The following is a 20,081-nucleotide window of genomic DNA, read 5'->3' as shown; positions in this document are numbered from 1 at the left end:
AGTGCTCGATCCATCTGTGCACATCCCCTCCCACCCCGTGGTTCCACAGTTTCCTAAGCAGCCTTTCATGTGGTACCTTGTCAAAAGCCTTTCGAAAATCGAGGTAAATGATGTCGATTGGTTCCCCATTGTCCACCCGACTGCTTATTCCCTCAAAGAAGTACAGAAGGTTCGTTAGGCACGACCTTCCCTTACAGAATCCGTGCTGGCTTGTTCTCAGTAGGCCATTTCTCTCAATGTGCTCGCAAATGCCGTCCTTTATCATAGCTTCCACCATCTTCCCTATAATTGAAGTCAGGCTCACCGGCCTGTAGTTCCCGGGGTCACCTCTCGATCCCTTCTTGAAGATAGGTGTGACATTCGCCAATTTCCAGTCCTCTGGTACCTCTCCAGCTTTCAAGGATAGGTTACAAACATGCTGGATTGTGCCTGCTATTTCTTGTCTTAGTTCCTTCAGAACCCTTGGGTGGATCCCGTCCGGACCCGGTGATTTGCCGCATTTTAACCTGTCTATCTGTTTGAGGACATCCTCCTTACTTACCTCTATGTGTTCCAATTTTTCAGCCTGTTCCCCACTCATGAGCTCCTCTGAGTCCGGTATATTAGATGTGTCTTCTCTCGTGAAAACCGACGAGAAGAACGTGTTCAACCTCTCAGCTACCTCTTTATCCTCCTTAATCACTCCCTTCCTATCCCCATCGTCCAACGGCCCCACCTCCTCTCTCGCTGGTCGTTTCCCCTTTACGTAACTGAAGAATGCCTTGAAGTTTTTTGCTTCCCTGGCCAGCCCCTCTTTGTATTTCCCTTTTGCTTTTCTAACCTCTCGGTGGCATTCTTTTTGGCATTTCCTGTGCGCCTGGTGATTTTCCTCCGTTGGATCCTTTTTCCATCTCCGGAAAGATACTTTTTTGTCATTTATTGCCTTCTTTACTTCTGCTGAGATCTAAATCGGGTCCTTTGACCGCTTGTTCTTGCAGCCTTTCCTGAAACTGGGGACGTATGTTTTTTGTGCTTCCTGCAGGGTGTCCCTGAATAGGGTCCAGGCGCTTTCCACAGTCTCCATCCTAAAGATGTTTGAGCTTCCTCCCCACCATTTCCCTCATAGCAACATAGTTCCCTTTCTTGAAGTTGAGCGCAGTTGTTGCGGTTCTCCTTACTATGGGTGTCCCCCTTTCTAATGTGAATCTGATCGCATTGTGGTCGCTGTTGCCTAGTGGTCCTCCCACTTCTACCCCTCTTGCAGGCCCCCCTAATCCGTTCAGGATGAGGTCAAGGGTAGCACTCCCTCGCGTCGGTTCCCTGACCAGTTGCTCTATGAAGCAGTCCCTCACAGTTTCTACAAATCCTGTTTCCCTAGTGCAGTTGGAGTGACCCGTACTCCAGTCTATCCCTGGGTAGTTGAAGTCCCCCATCACTGTTACACTTCCAGCCCTGCACTCCTGTCTCAGTTCAGCTTCCAGGTCGTGTCCGAGTCCTTCCGGCATGCCAGGTGGGTGATAGTACAGCCCCAGTTTTATGCCTGCACCCTTGTTTCCCGGCAATTTGACCCATAGCGATTCCAGCCCCTCTGCCTTCGTTGCCATATCCATCCCGACCGAGTAGATAAGAGTCCTTTATATATAGTGCTATGCCTCCCCCCTTCTTGTGGGTCCTGTCTCTCCTGTAGAGCTTGTACCCCGGCAGCGCCACATCCCACTGATTCTCTTCTGTCCACCATGTTTCTGTAATTCCAATTATATCCAGGTCTTCCCCCTTGGCCACGACCTCTAGTTCATCCATCTTGGCAATGAGGCTTCTTGCATTTGCGTATAAGCACCGCAGGTCCCATCGTTTTTCCTCCACCTCTGCATTCACCTCTGCATTCACCTCTGCAATCACCTCTGCATTCACCTGGGCCGCCTCTCCTGCTCCCTGTACTTCTGTTTTGCCCTTTGCCTTTGCCCTCGTAGCTTTCAGCTTCCCCACATTTCCGCCACCCCACTTCCCCGCTTTTCCTCTGGGTTTTCTTGCCCCCTCCTGGGTCCCGGCCTCTGTTCGATCCCCCTCGCCTTGTGTAGCCCCTATAATGCCCTCAGCTTTCGCCCTCTTGCCACCCAGTCCCCCTGTGTCTCCATGCCCCTTAGTCTCCACCCAGCAAGCTCCCTTTACCTGTTGTTTCCCTCGCTGTCTGATCCTGAGATCCACTGGTCTCTCTACTTCCTCCGTGCAGTCAGCCCGTTCAGCATCTGTTCTGGATACTGTTGTCCGAAGCGTCAACATCAGATCAGCTGTCGGCTTTCCCCCTCTCCTTAGTTTAAAGCCCTCTCGATCTCCTTCCTCACATTGGCAGCCAGTAGTCTAGTTCCCTCTGTGCTCAGGTGCAGGCCGTCCCGCCGGTAGAGCTTACTCTTTCCCCAGAAGGACGTCCAGTTCCTTACAAAGTGGAAGCCCTCCTCCTGGCACCATCTCCTCAACCATGCATTCACAGCCTGGAGGTCTGCCTGCCTTTTTGCATCTGCTCTCGGCACAGGCAGGATCTCTGAGAATGCTATCCTCTGGGTACACCGCTTCAGTTTTCGTCCCAGGACCCTGAACTGGTCAGTCAGCGTGGCCATGCTGAAGTTCCTCCGGCTCACATCATTTGTTCCGACGTGGATTATCACCGCAGTCTCCTCTGTCTCTGCTCCGTCCAGGATCCTCTCGATCCTATCAGTGACGTCTCGTGTCTTGGCCCCTGGGAGACAAGTCACTAGCCGATCCTCCCTTCCTCCAGCTACGTGACTATCTACCTCTCTCAAGATCGAGTCTCCCACCACAATAGCAGACTTCCCTTTCCTCAGCAATCTCCTCTGTCTCAGGTCCGTGTCCTTGGTGTAGTGAGGTGTCTCACCCTCGGGGTCTCGGTGAGTCACGGTCTCCTCCTCTTGTGTGGTTCCTCCGCTAGGTCCTTCCCCGGTGTCGCCTTGTGGATCCTGGGTCTCGTCTGCCGACATCCGTCTGTGCAGCTGCTGGTCCTGTCCTTCCGCCTTCCTATAGGCCTCCTCGATGAATCTCTCAAGGTCCCTCACCTGGTCCACAATGAGGCCTGCTCCATCTGTGTCCTTGGTTGACCAGCTCGTCTCCTCTATGTTGCGCAGTCCCTCCAGTCCCTCCAGTTCCTGGACCTTGACCCTCAATCTGCTGACCTCCATCCTCAGGCTTTCCAGTTCCTGACACCGACCGCATATGTATGCCCGCCTCCCGGAGGGGAGGTAGTCATACAAATGACACTCAACGCAGTAAACTGGGTAGCTCTGCTGGGTTCCTGTAGCCTCCATTTCTTTCTCCTTGCTCCTACGGTCCCTCGGTGGTTGAGAGTGGCTTTTGGCGTGCAGCTAGTTGAAAGTGTAGAGAGAGAGAGAGAAGAGTGAGAAGCTGCAAGGGTAGAGAGAGAGAGAGAGAGAGAGAAGAATGATAAGCCGAAAGGGTAGAGAAGGAAGAAAGTGGTGAGAAGAAATATTTTTTTATTTATTTTTTTTATATTTGGGTTGAAGTTAGGTTTGCTGCTGGGCTGCCTGTGCTCCTTCTCAAGGCTCCTTTGCGATAATCAAAACTGAAAAAAAACTGTGAGGCAAAAAAACTGTAAAATGCTGTAAAAAATGAATGAAAATGAATTAAAAATAAAAATAAAACAAAAATAATACAATAATCTGCAATGTTACCACCTGGTTAAGGAACAAAATAATGTTAAGAGTCATAGAAATGCAACCCACTCCATCTCGCTGTTCAGTCCATGTGGGTGCAAGGTATTGAGGATAAAAATCCACTTCTGTTCTTGTTTCCAAAGCATCCTTGCAACATCTCCTCCTCTAGTAGGAACTATGACATTGAGAATAGAAAAGATGAGATCCATGGGTGCATGTTGATGATCCAACCAATGCTGTACTAGGGGGGCCTCTTTCACTCCTGTGCGAATCCTGCTGATGTGTTCTCCGATCCGGGTCTTGATACTTCGGGTAGTGCACCCTACATAAAACAACTGACATGGGCATTGGATGATGTACACTACTTGTCGAGAGGCACAATTACTAGCGGGGCACTTGATATGACTAAGATGACTTAAACAGGTAGACATTTGTTGTAAAGTGACATAGCAGGAGGGAGAGAGGATCGACTGGTGACCTGCCTTCCAGGAGCAAGAACCAAGGACATCGTGGACAAAATTGGGAAGATCCTGGAAGTAGCGGAGACGGAAGAGACCGCAGTGATGATCCACATCGGGACAAATGATGTCAGCAGGAGAGACTACAGAAGGAGCACACTGATAGAACAGTTCAAGATCCTGGGAATGAAGCTGAAGATGAGGACCCAGAAGATAGCGTTCTCAGAGATCCTACCGGTACCAAGGGCAGATGTGAAAAGGCAGGAGGAACTACAATCAATAAATGCGTGGATGAGGAAATGATGTGAGGAAGAAGGATTCCACTTCGTGAGGAACTGGACAACGTTCTGGGGCAAGAGCAAGCTCTACAGGAGAGATGGACTGCACCTGAGCGCGGCGGGAACAAGACTTCTATCAAACAATGTCAAGAGAGGAATAGAACATGCTTTAAACTAAGAGGAAGGGGAAAGCCGACAGTCGACCTAGCGTCGATGATTCGGAAGAAGGTATCACGTGATGATACTAAGGGGATGCAAGGCTCGGAAGAAACAACGGACAAATTACAGGAGTCGACTAACCCAGAAGAAGAGGTTAGAAGGAGTGTACCAAAAGAGAAGACACTAAAGACCGAAACACATGGAAAGGAAATGAAGACACTTAAATGCCAGGATCTAAACTGCATATATACTAATGCAAGGAGCCTAGGAAACAAAATGGGGGAATTAGAAGCCATGGCCAATGCAGAAGACTTAGACATCATTGGAATCTCTGAAACATGGTGGAATGAGGAAAGCAAATGGGATACAGCACTGCCGGGATTTAAGCTCTATCGCCAGGACAGGTCAGGACAGAAAGGAGGTGGAATAGCCCTATACATAAAAGAAACCATACAATCAACAAGAATAGACACAGCGGAGACAACCAACAAGCTGGAATCGCTATGGGTTAAAATACCAGGTAGAAAGGGACATGAAATAAAAATGGGCCTATACTATCGTCCACGCGGGCAAACCGGAGATATCGATAAGGAAATGGAAGCCGAGATGAAACAAGAATGCAAAAACGGTTGCACAGTTATTATGGGAGACTTCAACTACCCCGGGATAGACTGGAGTCTTGGAAACTCAAAATGCGCTAGGGAAACAGAATTCCTGGAGGCTACACAAGATTGCTTCATGGAGCAGCTTGTTAGAGAACCGACGAGAGGAAATGCCACTTTGGATCTAATCCTAAATGGGTTAATGGGACCTGCAAAGGAAGTGGAAATAGTGGGACCGTTGGGAAACAGTGACCATAACATGATCAAGTTCAAGGTTGAAGCAGGAATACCAAAAGGAAAGAGAACCATGGCGACAACTTTCAACTTCAGAAAAGGAAACTATGAAGCAATGAGGAAAATGGTAAGGAAGAAACTTAGGAACACTTCCAAGAAATGGAGATGGTAGAACATGCCTGGTCTTTTTTCAAGGACACGGTGAGCGAGGCGCAAAATCTGTACATCCCCAGATTCAGAAAGGGGAGCAAAAAGAGTCGAATAAAGGACCCGATATGGATGACTAAAATAGTGAAGGAAGCGATAAGTAATAAGAAAAATTCATTCAGGAGATGGAAAAAGGACAAAACTGAAGGAAACTGGATAGAGCACAGGAAGTATCAAAAAGAATGTCACCGTGTGGTTCGAAAAGCCAAAAGAGAGTATGAAGAGAGGTTAGCCAGGGAGACTCGAAATTTCAAACCGTTCTTCAGATATGTTAAAGGGAAACAGCCAGCTAGGGAGGAGGTGGGACCGCTGAATGATGGAGTCAGGAAGGGAGTAGTGAAGGAGGAGAAAGAAGTCGCGGAAAGACTGAACATGTTCTTTTCGTCTGTATTTACGAACGAAGACACAACCAACATACCGGAACCTGAGCAATTCTTCAATGGAAATCAAGCAGAAAAATTAACATTCATGGAAGTGAGCCTTGAAGATGTGCGCAGGCAGATAGATAAACTAAAAATTGACAAATCTCCAGGTCCGGACGGAATCCATCCAAGGGTTCTGAAGGAACTAAAGGAGGAGATAGCGGAATTACTGCAGCAAATATGCAATCTATCCCTGAAAACAGGCGTGATCCCAGAGGATTTGAAGATGGCCAACATCACGCCCATCTTTAAAAAGGGATCAAGAGGTGACCCGGGAAACTACAGACTGGTGAGTCTGACCTCGGTTCCCGGAAAAATGGCGGAAGCACTGATAAAAGAAAACATCGATGATCACTTGGAAAGAAACAAACTTCTGATAACCAGCCAACATGGTTTCTGCAGGGGGAGATCGTGCCTAACCAACTTACTACACTTCTTCGAAGGAATTAACAAACAGATGGACAGAGGTGACCCCATAGACATCATATACCTTGATTTCCAAAAAGCCTTTGACAAGGTGCCTCATGAACGATTACTCCGGAAACTGAAGAACCATGGGGTGGACGGAGACGTACATAGATGGATCAGAAACTGGTTGGCAGGTAGGAAACAAAGGGTAGGGTTGAAGGGCCACTACTCTGACTGGAGGAGGGTCACGAGTGGTGTTCCGCAGGGCTCGGTACTCGGGCCGCTGTTATTTAATATATTCATAAATGATCTAGAAACAGGGACGAAGTGTGAGATAATAAAATTTGCAGATGACACCAAACTATTTAGGGGAGCTCGGACTAAAGAGGACTGTGAGGAATTGCAAAGGGACTTGAACAAACTAGGGGAATGGGCAACAAAATGGCAAATGAAGTTCAACGTTGAGAAATGTAAAGTATTGCACGTGGGAAGCAGAAACCCAAGGTACAACTATACGATGGGAGGGATGTTATTGAATGAGAGTACCCAAGAGAGGGACTTGGGGGTAATGGTGGACAGGTCAATGAAGCCGACGGCACAGTGCGGGGCGGCCGCTAAGAGAGCGAATAGAATGCTAGGTATAATCAAGAAGGGTATTACAACCAGGACGAAAGAAGTTATCCTGCCGCTGTATCGGGCGATGGTGCGCCCACACCTGGAATACTGCGTCCAGTTTTGGTCGCCATACCTTAAGAAGGATATGGCGTTACTCGAGAGAGTTCAGAGAAGAGCGACACGTCTGATAAAAGGGATGGAAAACCTTTCATACGCTGAGAGATTGGAGAAACTGGGTCTCTTTTCCCTGGAGAAGAGGAGACTTAGAGGGGATATGATAGAGACTTATAAGATCATGAGGGGCATAGAGAGAGTAGAGAGGGACAGATTCTTCGAACTTTCAAAAAATAAAAGAACAAGAGGGCATTCGGAAAAGTTGAAAGGGGACAGATTCAATACAAATGCCAGGAAGTTCTTCTTTACCCAACGTGTGGTGGACACTTGGAATGCACTTCCAGAGGATGTTATAGGGCAGAATACAGTACTGGGATTTAAGAGAGGATTGGACATTTTCCTGCTGGAAAAGGGAATAGAAGGGTATAAATAGAGGATTACTGCTCAGGTCCTGGACCTGTTGGGCCGCCGCATGAGCGGACTGCTGGGCAAGATGGACCTCAGGTCTGGCCCAGCAGAGGCATTGCTTATGTTCTTATGTTATGTTCTTATGTTTGCATATTTTGCAACGACCACACTGAGAATGTTGACCTGATGTTTGTGTCCGTGGTTGTTTAATGAACTGGGAATGGACCAAATGCTGCTTCAGGTTGCGCTGTTTGGAGAACGCGAATCTGGGCACCTGTTGGAATGCCTCATGGAATTGCATAATTCCCCAGTGTTGTTTAATGATATGTTTAATATCAAACGCCCGAACTGAATAAGGGAGGACACATACTAGAGAGTTCTCATCTGATTTTGATGGTGAAGACAGTAATAAAGTTCTATTTGCATATAAAGCTCGCTTATATGCTTTCTGTATCACTGAGTGAGGATACTCCCTTTGTTGAAATCTGAATTTCATTTCACCAGCTTTTATAATATATTCCTGGACCGTGGTGCAGAGTCTTCAGAGATGTAAAAATTGTCCCACTGGAATGTTATTTCTTAAATGTCTGGGGTGGAAACTACTGTATTCTAGTAAATTGTTCCTATCAGTAGACTTACGAAAAATGGTGGTAGAAAAATGTCCATGATGTAAACAAATTTGAATATCTAAAAAAAGATACCTGTTGTGAATCTGTATGCATAACAAATTGTAAATTACTATCACATGAGTTCAGCCAGGCTAGAAATATCTGTAAATCTGCAGAGGGACCTGTCCATACAGCGAAGATGTCATCAATATACCGTTTCCAAATTAAAAAGTCCTTCCAAAAGATGGATGCAAGGCAGAAAGTGAAGACGGAGAGAAAAACAGTCAAAGGACAAGAAGGCCCTGGAAACATAGTTAAAAGCACAGAAAAATAGTCACCAGACAACAAAGGTAGGGAAAATGATTTTATTTTCAATATAGTGATTGAAATGTGTCAGTTTTGAGAAAGAAAAGATATTAAACTTTAAATGTGAGGGCTGCAGAAAAAATAGAGTACTTGGAGGGCCGCAGAAAAAATAGTTAATTTCTTATTAAAGAAATGACTATTTTGCATAAGGTAAAACTCTTTATAGTTTATATATAAGAACATAAGAAGTTGCCTCCGCTGAGGCAGACCAGAGGTCCATCTCGCCCAGCGGTCCGCTCCCGCTGCGGCCCATTGCCTGAGCAGTGGTCCCAGACTATCCCTATAACCTACCTCTACTCCTATCTGTACCCCTCAATTCCTTTATCCTCTAGGAACCTATCCAAACCTTCTTTGAAGCCTTGTAACGTGCTCCGGCCTATCACAGCCTCCGGAAGCATGTTCCATGTATCCACCACCCTCTGGGTGAAAAAGAACTTTCTGGCATTTGTTCTAAACCTGTCCCCTTTTAATTTCTCCAAGTGCCCCCTTGTACTTGTGGTTCCCCATAATCTGAAAAATCTGTCCCTGTCAACCTTTTCTATACCCTTCAGGATCTTGAAGGTTTCTATCATGTCTCCTCTAAGTCTCCGCGTTTCCAGGGAGAACAGCCCCAGCTTTTTCAGTCTGTCAGTATATGAGAGGTTTTCCATACCCCTTATCAGTTTCGTTGCTCTTCTCTGGACTCCCTCAAGTACCGCCATGTCCTTCTTGAGGTACGGCGACCAGTACTGGACACAGTATTCCAGATGCGGGCGCACCATTGCACGATACAGTGGCAGGATGACCTCCTTCGTCCTGGTCGTGATACCCTTTTTAATGATACCCAACATTCTGTTGGCTTTTCTTGAGGCTGTGGCGCACTGTGCCGACACCTTCAAAGTTGTGTCTGCCATCACTCCCAGGTCTCTTTCAAGGTTACTTACCCCTAGCAGTGATCCCCCCATTTTGTAGCTGAACATAGGGTTCTTTTTCCCTACATGCATGACCTTGCATTTCCCTATGTTAAAGCTCATTTGTCACTTTTTGGCCCATTCTTCTAGTGTCGTTAGGTCCCTTTGCAGATCTTCGCAGTTTTCCATGGTTTTTACCCTGCGGTAGAGTTTTGTGTCATCCGCAAATTTAATGACTTCGCAATTTGTTCCCGCCTCCAGGTCATTAATAAATATATTGAACAGAAGCGGTCCCAGCACCGACCCCTGCGGAACTCCGCTCGTGACCCATTGCCAGTCTGAGTAATGGCCCTTTACTCCAACCCTCTGTTTCCTGCCTGCCAGCCAGTTTTTGATCCATCGGTGGACCTCCCCTTGCACCCCGTGTTTCCACAGCTTTTTAAGCAGTCTTTCGTGCTACTAGCGTGCTCGACTTTAAGAATAAATGGGACATCCACGTGGGATCTCTACGTGGGTCGAGCAGCACTCTGACTTAATGGGGTGGGACAGTAGAGTGGGCAGACTTGATGGGCTATACCCTTTTCTGCCGTCATCTTTCTATGTTTCTACCTTGTCGAAGGCTTTTTGAAAGTCAAGGTAAATGATGTCAATGGATTCCCCTTTATCCACCTGGCTGTTTACCTCCTCAAAGAAGTACAATAAGTTTGTGAGGCATGACCTACCCTTGCAGAAGCCGTGCTGACTCGACTTTAGCTGTCCATTGTTTTCTATGTGTTCACAGATGCTGTCCTTAATCAGTGCTTCCATCATCTTTCCAGGGACCGAGGTCAAGCTCACCGGCCTGTAGTTTCTCGGGTCCCCCCTTGAACCCTTCTTGAAGATGGGCGTGACATTTGCAATTTTCCAGTCCTCCGGGATCTCTCCAGTTTTTAAGGATAGGTTACATATTTGGCGAAGTGGCTCTGCTATTTCGTTCCTTAGTTCCTTGAGTACCCTTGGGAGAATGCCGTCCGGACCTGGCGATTTGTCGCTCTTTAGTCTGTCTATCTGCCTGAGGACATCCTCTTGACTTACCACTAGTTGGACCAGCTTTTCATCCCGATCCCCATTTACGATGTCCTCCGGTTCCAGAATATTGGATGTGTCCTCCCTCGTGAAGACTGACGTGAAGAACTTATTTAACCTGTCAGCTATCTCTTTTTCCTCCTTTACCACTCCCTTTTTGTCTCCATCATCCAATGGTCCCACTTCCTCCCTTGCCGGTTGCTTCCCCTTCACATATCTGAAGAACGATTTGAAGTTTGTTGCTTCCCTCGCCAGTCTCTCCTCATATTCTCTTTTAGCTTTCCTAACCACACGGTGACACTCCCTTTGGTGTTCTTAGTGCTCCTTTTGGTTGTCCTTTGTTTGGTCCTTTTTCCATTTTTTGAACGATGCTTTCTTGTCACTTATCGCCTTTTTCACTGCAGTTGTTATCCACGCTGGGTTTTTTGTTCGATTTTTTTTTTTTTGCACCCCTTCCTGAATCTGGGGATGTACAGGTTCTGTGCCTCTTGCACCGTGCCCATGAGTAGGGACCAGGCTTTTTCTACAGACTCCATCTTCCTTGCGTTGCCATTGAGTTTCTTTCCCACCATTTTCCTCATGCCATCATAATTCCCTTTTTTGAAGTTGAGTGCTGTCACTGTGGTTCTTTTCACCTTTGATGATCCAATTTCCAGCTTTCACTGGATCATGTTGTGATCGCTGTTTCCTAGGGGTCCTAGCACCGCCACCTCCTTTGCAGGTCCCCCTAGCCCGTTGAGGATTAGGTCAAGAGTGGCGTCTCCCCGTGTTGGTTCCGTGACCAGCTGCTCCATGAAACAGTCCCTCGTGGTTTCCAGGAATTTGGTCTCCCTCATGCAGTTTGAGTGTCCAATACTCCAGTCTATCCCAGGGTAGTTGAAATCCCCCATCACCATCACACTTCCACTTTTGCATACCTGCCTCAGCTCAGCCTCCAGGTCCTGGTCGAGTGCTTCCGGTTGTCCAGGTGGGCGATAGTACAGACCCAATTTTATGTCTGCTCCAGTTCCTCCAGGTAGCTTAACCCATAGTGATTCCAAGTCGTCCTCCCTTACTGTTGTTTCCATCCTGGTTGAAGGTATGGAGTCCTTTATATAAAGCGCTATTCCTCCACCCTTCTTGTGTGTCCTGTCTCTTCTGTAGAGTTTGTACCCTGGTATGGCCACATCCCATTTGTTGTCATCAGTCCACCACGTTTCTGTGACTCCAATTATGTCCAGGTCCTTTGTACTGGCTATGACTTCTAGTTCTCCCATTTTGGCTCTTAGGCTCCTAGCATTAGTGTATAGGCAATTTAGGTCCTGGTTGTTTGCCTTTTTCGCTGGTTCTCCTCGTGGTTTGGCTCTCCTGCCAACCTCCTCATGGGTTGCCAGCCTCTGAGCATTGTTGTGTTCATCCCCATCCTGTTAAAGGAAAGTTTTATAAACTATAAAGAGTTTTACCTCATGCAAAATTGTCATTTCTTTAATAAGACATTAACTATTTTTTCTGTGGCCCTCCAAGTACCTACAAATCCAAAATGTGGCCCCGCAAAGGGTTTGAGTTTGAGACCACTGCTCTAGAGTAACTTCAGAGGGTTTGTTAAGAACAATTTGTTGCTGACAAGTGAAAAAGTGCTCACCAATTGAAGAGACCTCTTTCCTCTCCTCTGGCTGGAGATTTCCCAGACTCGCAGGTGAAATCGCCTCCGGTTTCTTAGCTGGACTCTCCCAATAGAGTGCCCCTCTCTCTGAGCTTTCCAACGCTGGTAAGCTTGCCTCAGGGGACGGAAACAGCCCTATCTCCAAGGTTTCCTCATTCCTTGCAGAGCTCATTGTCTGGGGCTGCGGGGGTGGAGCTCGAGCGTCAGGGCTAAGGGTTGTGTCTGGCCCTTGGAAGGCTACAGTGGTCTCGCCCAAACGCGGCACTTCTGTGGGCTGCTCGCCAATGCAACTGGAGCACTCTGCATTCACTGTAGGAGATCCTCTATTGTGCCCATCGGGACTCCTGCGGGGCGATGCGAGGCAGCAGCAGCGCTCCGGCCGCGGTGCTTAGGCATAGCAGGTAGGGAAAAGAAACCTTTCTCTCTACTATGAAAATTTATTTTGCAAAAAGTAACAGACTGTTACTCAGCTGAACAAGCCAGCGACCATCTTGGATCTCTGAACAAGCCCCATACTATCTTTTAACATATATCTTATTTCACTTATTGTCTTATATTAAATTATATTTGTAAGCAAACACACTTATCTTTAAAGTTGTTAAAATAGGTATTTAGCCAAACACATTGCTGACATGTTTGTTTCGCTATCTGCATCAGGGCTGCAGTTCTCTAAAAATAAACAAAATTCAGAATAAACTAAGTATAAATTATGATTCTAAAGAAGCATCTTGTTCTAAAGTATACATTGTGAAGATTTATAATAACGTACTTGGATGGATGTAGGGAAGAAAGTAAAGGAGAGAAAACAGCAAATGAATAAGAAGTCCTTGGAAATCGAGTTAAGAGCACAGACAAAAGGAAGTGCAACCAGAGATTGGGAAAAGATGAGTAGAAAAATAAAATCACCAGACAAAGGTAGAAAAGTGATTTTATTTTCAATTTAGTGATTGAAATGTGTCCGTTTTTAGAATTTAAATCTGTCGTCTATATTTTGCACTGTTCAGGAAGAAATGTATTTCTGTTTCTCTGTTATTGTACTGCATGCAGAGTCTGGCATCTTAGGGTTTCATTTGTGTATATAAGGACTTTTAGTTTGTGATCCTGTATTTGCATAGGGTTTATCTGTTTTCTGCACGTGTGACCAAGGCCAGATGTTCTGGTAGGAATGAATGTTGTGAAGCATTATTAGTGCCATGGCCCCAACTAGGAAGATATTTGTTGGCAGTTTGTCCGGGTTTTGGAAGGCTGCATCTGGAGAGACTCTGCCCATATGCAGATGTTGACATGATGACATCACATGCATGCATGTATAAGTGTGATGTCAACATCCACACACGCACAGAGGCACGCTAGATGCAGACCGGAGTTTGGGGAGAGAAGCATGAGGTCTATGTGGGGGCGGGGCCAGGGGCAGAATGGGGTGGAGCCACATGTCCTCTTTTTCTAAAGAGGCAATTTGGTAACTAGTTATAGCTACTGCCACTAACCCATCCCTTCAGAAAATCCAAGAGCTACCTTGGCTTCTACTAGAATATGCTTTCAGGAACTACCAGAACCCTTGACTTGGGCTTTAACAGTTGCTGGAGCTAGCAGGAATCTTTTGTATCGGCAGGTTTTTATTGTAGGGTGGCTAAACATGCGTATTCTGCGTGTAGGCCTGGTGGAGCAGTCTAGTTTAAAGTGGGAGACCAGGTACAGAGGGGCCAAACCGAGAATTGATTTGAAACAGAGACAGGAGAATTTGAACAATACTCTTGCCTCCAGGGGCAACCAGTGGAGTTTTTGGTAGTAGACTGATTTTCGGCATAAAGAAATGGGATCACATAACCCCCTACTACCAAAAACTCCACTGGTTGCCCCTGGAGGCAAGAGGATTGTTCAAATTCGCCTGTCTCTGTTTCAAATCCAGTCTCGGTTTGGCCCCTCTGTACCTGGTCTCCCACTTTAAACTAGACTGCTCCACCAGGCCTACACGCAGAATACGGATGTTTAGCCATCCTACAATAAAAACCTGCCAATACAAAAGATTCCTTGTTAGAGCGCTGGCCTTCCAAGCAAGTCTACAGAACGACTGGCTAAGCAGCATCATCATGCACTCCTCATCCTACCTCAACTTCAGAAAACTAATTAAAACCAACCTGTTCAACCGATTTGTGACCAAGAATTCCTAAAGTCTTCACTGCTTATCCCACACTGTATGACCAACCCTTCTTATTGTAAAATGCCTCGATCTACTTCCTATTGACCAAGAATTCCTAAAATCTTTATTGCTTATCCCACACTGTACGACCTGCTCTTCCTATTGTAAATCGTCTCGACTTACTTTTTATTGTAAACCCGCCCCTACAATGTTACCTTACTCTGTACAAATATTCATGTACTCAAAGACTTCATTGTTTATTTCGCTGTATGTCCAGCTCTTCTTTATTGTAAACCGCCTCGAACTGCTTTGGCTTTGGTGGTATATAAACAATAAATTATTATTATTATTATTGTATCAATTCCCTTTGAAACTCCCTAGCACAAGCAGGTTCAGAGAGCTCCAAGCATAAACAGACAGACAAGATGCAAGGCTGCAGAAGATTCACAGCACTGATAATGCACTGAAGAACCGTATAAGTAGTCATGTGAAATATATGCACACATACATACAATGCATAATATTTCCAAACTGCACTTGTGTAAGTTAAAGTTCATTTTTATTGCACTCCCCAGGAGATAGTGCCTGTGTATCATTTGCACAGGCCAATTTTCTCATTATCTCTGCTCTGAACGGTCCCCCACCCACAGTTCTTCAGGCATTCTGTGCTAGGGAAGAACTACAGCAGTGAGTTTCTTGTGCCTTTGCAGTTTAACACACACACCCCAAACTCTCTGTCTCCATCATGATTGCTATGGCACACTTTGATTCAGTTTTTGCTTGTTTGCTCAGTTCTATGAACAAGTCTGCTGCACCAAATTCTCATGACTTAGAGGAAAATATGACTTTAATAGGGAAAATTCCAGAAATTGTGATAGAAGCAAATATCTGACATAACTTGAAATTTTGTGATGAACTGACCTTAAGTTAGAAGTATTCATTTGGAAGTAACTTTTTTTCAGAGTGGAAAATATAAAAGAGAATGGCTTCACTCATCCAAGCCCTAGCAATTCCAGCGGCATCCAGTTGAGCCCTCAGGAATCTCACCCTTCTTCCCCAGCGGCCTTACAGATTGCAGGAGAGAGGAGTGATGAGAAGGTGCGTGTCAATTCAGGGTGGTAAAATGAAAGCCATGAATTACAATAAGAGTTATTTTCCTGTAATAGGACCTTGGTGGTACTATATTTTACTTGATGCAGAAAACAAGGAAATGAGCCCCACGAAGAAACACTAGAGATCGTGCAAGTGGGGTTGGAACTGTAAACATCAACCAGGGATAGGTCAAACAAGTACAGTACATCTTTATTATTTATTCACTCACTGCATAGATTACACCACGACTAAAACAGTTAAAGGTTGTTATTTTAAGGCCAAGAGTACCACCCGCTGGATGTCGATTATACCCCTAAATTAGGTTTTCTAGCCAAAACACGGACCATGTTGGGTCCACGACAAGCAGTGAATAAATGATGATAGAGACTGTTATAGTAATATCTTAATAAAGATTTACTTGTTTGACCTATCCCTGGTTGATGTGTACAGTTCCAACCCCACTTGCACGATCTGTACTTATTTTACAGCATGCTTGAAGTTTTGTTTAGTCAAATACTTGTTTAACTGCCCTCTATTTTTTTCAAGCAAGGTGGTATATGTTTTCTATAGAAAAATAAACACATGAAAACAAAGTTGACAAACACTTGGGCCAGGGAAAGATGAAGACCAGTAGCAGCTGGCTGAGGATGCATCTTAAAGGAGGGTTCTTAATCCATCTAGATTTTCTGTATTGTGGGGGTGAAGGATGGAAGGATGAAAAGAAAGGGGGAGATTCAGAAAAAATCTAAATGGCTGGCTGGGTTGCTCAGGTAGTACATGCTATACACTGCCAAGTGGTTTGATTTTTGTAGTGCTTCCTTGGCCAGCTAGGGTCGAGTTTACTGTGAAGGCAGATCAGGGGCAGGAAGCCATGGTTCATGAGACTCACAGCCCAGTTGGGGTTTCAAAATGAATATGCATGAGATTGATTTGCATGTACTGCTTCCATTGTATGCAAATAAATCTTATGCATAGTCATTGTGAAAACCTGATTGGGTTGTGGCCCTTGAGTACCAAGTTTGCCTGCCTCTGCTCTGGATGGGCTAAGTTGGGCCCCATGGTTGTAAGGAAGGTTCTGAAGGGAGATGGACCAGATAGCTCTTGGTTCAGAGTAGCTGCTACAGTGACCCAACTAATGGGCAGATGCACACAACTCTGTCATTGTAGAGGAACAGTGAGTGCTCAACATTATAGCAGCAAGCAAATTTTATATACAGGCTGTTAGTGTTAAGCATTGGTTGGTAAAGAAATCCAAGCCTAACTTGACACCTGCTCACAAGAGCTGTGCAATAAGTCTAAGTCTGGACCCCTCCTGACAAATTCCCTTGAACCCCCGAATACTCCTGACCTGAAATTCCCCAGTGGTCTATTGGACTTCCCCCTGAACCCCCATTCCCAACCATGGCAAATTCCTCAGTGGTCAGGTGGACCCCTCTGACCCCAGACCCCCTAGCACAAACACATTGCCCTGGTGGCCTAGTGGAATCTTTCACTCTCGTCTCCCCTCATGCTTCTCCTAAGCCCACCTTTGTCAAAATGGTGGTGCCCAGCCCTTCCTGGTGCATTCTGGTATGCACTGGAAGGGGCCCAGTTACAATATTCTTTGTTAGCTAGTTAGTTAATTAGGGTTTTTGTTTGGTTTTTGGGTTTTTTTAGCATGTCCTCCCAAAAAAACTCAGAAGAGGTTAGATATCAGGTACTTGAGCGTTTTCCATATCTGTCCTGATGGGCTCACAGTCTTATCTAATGTACCTGGGGCAGTGGAGGATTAAGTGACTTGCCCTGGACAAGGAGCAGCATGGGGTTTTAACCCACAACCTCAGGATGTTGAGGCTGTAGCTATAACCACTATGCCACACACTAAAGAAGTTTTTTACATAAGAACATAAGAATTGCCACTGCTGGGTCAGACCAGTGGTCCATCGTGCCCAGCAGTCCGCTCATGATGCGGCCCTTAGGTCAAAAACCAGTGCCCTAACTGAGTCTAGCCTTACTTGCGTATGTTCTGGTTTAGCAGGAACTTGTCTAACTTTGTCTTGAATCCCTGGAAGGTGTTTTGCCCTATAACAGCCTCCGGAAGAGCGTTCCAGGTTTCTATCACTCTCTGGATGAAGAAGAACTTCCTTACGTTTGTATGAAATCTATCCCCTTTTAACTTTAGAGAGTGCCCTCTCGTTCTCTCTACCTTGAAGAGGGTGAACAACCTGTCTTTATCTACTAAGTCTATTCCCTTCATTATCTTGAATGTTTAGATCATGTCCCCTCTCAATCTCCTCTTTTCAAGGAAGAAGAGGCCCAGTTTCTCTAATCTCTCACTATGCAGCAACTCCTCCAATCCCTTAACCATTTTAGTCGCTCTTCTCTGGGCCCTTTCGAGTAGTACTGTATCCTTCATGTACGGTGACCAGTGCTGGATGCAGTATTCCAGGTGGGGACGTACCAGGCCCGGTACAGCAACATGATAACCTTCTCCGATCTGTTTGTGATCCCCTTCTTAATCATTCCTAACATTCTGTTTGCCCTTTTCTCTGCAGCTGCGCATTGCGCAGACGACTTCATTGACTTGTTGACCAGTACTCCCAAGTCTCTTCACTGGGGAGTCTCTCCGAGTACCGCACTGGACATCCTGTATTCGTGTATAAGATTTTTGTTACCGACATGCATCACCTTACACTTATCCACGTTAAACCTCATTTGCCATGTCACGGCCCATTTCTCGAGCGTGTTTATGTCACGTTGCAGATCTTCGCAATTTTTCTGTGTCTTCACTACTCTGAATAGCTTCGTATCATCTACAAATTTAATCACCTCACTCGTCGTACCAATTTCCTGGTCATTTATAAATATGTTGAAGAGCACGGGTCCAAGCACTGAACCCTGCGGCACTCCACTCGTGATGCTTTTCCAGTCTGAGTATTGTCCATTTATCCCCACTCTCTGTTTCCTATCTGCCAACCAATTTTTAATCCACGCAAGTATTTCGCCCTCGATTCCATGGATCGCAATTTTTCAAAGTAGTCGTTCATGCGGGACCTTGTCGAACACCTTCTGAAAATCCAGATATACAATGTTGACCAGGTCACCCTTGTCTATCTGCCTGTTTACTCCTTCGAAGAAGTGCAAGTTCGTCAAGCAAGATCTTCCTTTTCTGAAGCCTTGCTGGCTGGTCCTCATCAGATTGTGTCTGCCAAGGTGATCAATGATGCGGTCCTTTATCAGCGCCTCTACCATCTTTCCCAGTACTGAGGTCAGACTCACCGGTCTGTAGTTTCCTGGATCTCCCCTCAAACCTTTCTTGAAGATCGGCGTAACATTTGTTACTTTCCAGTCTTCCGGAATCCTTCCTGATTTGATCGACAGATTGGCTATTAGTTGGAGCAGTTCAACTATAACCCCTTTCAGTTTCTTGATTACCCTCGGATGGATGCTATCCGGTTCCGGGAATTTATCGTTTTTAAGCCTATCAATCTGCCTGCATACCTCTTCTAGACTGACTGTCAACCCTGTCAGTTTCCCTTCTTCGTTTCCTGTGTATAGCCTGTTGGCTTTTGATATGTTGTGTATATCCTCTTCGGTAAATACAGACGCAAAAAATGTGTTCAGTTTGTCAGCGATGGCTTTGTCCTCCTTTAGCATTCCCTTTATTCCATGGTCATCCAACAGCCCCACCGCTTCCTTCGTGGGTCGTTTCCTCTTAATATATCAAAAGAACGGCTTGAAGTTTTTTGCCTCCTTGGCTGTTTTTTCCTCATTGTCTCTTTTGGCCACTCTTACCACCTTATGGCACCTGCTTTGATGTTGTTTGTGCTTATTCCAGTTTTCGTCCGTTTATTACCTTTTCCATTCCTTAAACAAAGTCTTATTGTCTTTGATCGTTTCCTTCACCGCTACAGTGAACCACGCCGGTTCCTTGTTCTTTTTCCTCTTGGATCCCTTGTTGATACATGGTATATAGAGATTTTGCGCCTCGGTGACTGTGTCCTTAAAAAGGGACCATGCTTGCTCTAGCGTTTTTACATTGCTTATCCTCTTCTTAATCTTCTGCCCCACCATGGGTCTCATCCCTTCGTAATTCCTTTTTCGGAAGTTCAGTGCTGTGGCCGTCGTTCTGGATCAATGTTTTGCCCCTGTGTCTAGGTTGAAGTGGATCATATTGTGATCACTGCTTCCCAACATCCCTTCTACTTCTACACCTTGCGCCGGTCCTCGTAGTCCATTTCAGTCCAAAATTGCATTTCCTCTCTTATTTTCCTTGACAAGTTCTTCCAGGAAGCAATTACCTACAGCATCCAGGAACTTGGTCTCCCTACTTCAGCTGGAGGTGCCTAGGTTCTAGTCTATCCCCGGATAATTGAAGTCGCCCATGATAACTGTGTTGCCTCCCTTGCAGTTGCGTTTAATCTCGTCCGTCATTTCTGCATCAGTTTCTTCGGACTGCCCTGGGGGTCGGTAGTAGATGCTGATCTTCGTTTCCGTTCCATTTGTTCCCGGAATTTTAGCCCATAGAGATTCTACCTTATTTTTCATTTCTGGCGTGTTCTCTCCAGTAGACTCAATTCCCTCTTTGATGTATAGGGCAATACCCCCACCTTTTTGACCTACTCTGTCTCTGCAGTATAGCTTGTATCCCGGTAGTACAGTGTCCCAGAAGTTTTCCTCGTTTCACCATGTTTCCGTGATGCCGAGGTTTTCTTTTTGTGCCATAGCTTCC

General features: G+C 45.8%; 1 protein-coding gene across 3 annotated transcripts in view; it reads left to right on the top strand.

Annotated features, from left to right (window-relative positions):
* DOT1L (DOT1 like histone lysine methyltransferase) overlaps positions 1-20,081 on the top strand; it is a 604,393-nt gene that overhangs the window by 483,356 nt on the left and 100,956 nt on the right. For all 3 annotated transcript variants that reach the window (XM_033954025.1, XM_033954026.1, XM_033954024.1), the window contains exon 21: positions 15,241-15,376. In XM_033954025.1, coding sequence (XP_033809916.1) covers positions 15,241-15,376 — 136 coding nt within the window. The remainder of the gene's footprint in view (positions 1-15,240; positions 15,377-20,081) is intronic.

This window comes from Geotrypetes seraphini, chromosome 8 (genome assembly GCF_902459505.1).
Source record: "Geotrypetes seraphini chromosome 8, aGeoSer1.1, whole genome shotgun sequence".
Lineage (NCBI taxonomy): Eukaryota > Metazoa > Chordata > Amphibia > Gymnophiona > Dermophiidae > Geotrypetes > Geotrypetes seraphini.
The sequence above is the reverse complement of the archived record's forward strand: the minus strand, read 5'-3'. Positions and strand labels throughout refer to the sequence as shown.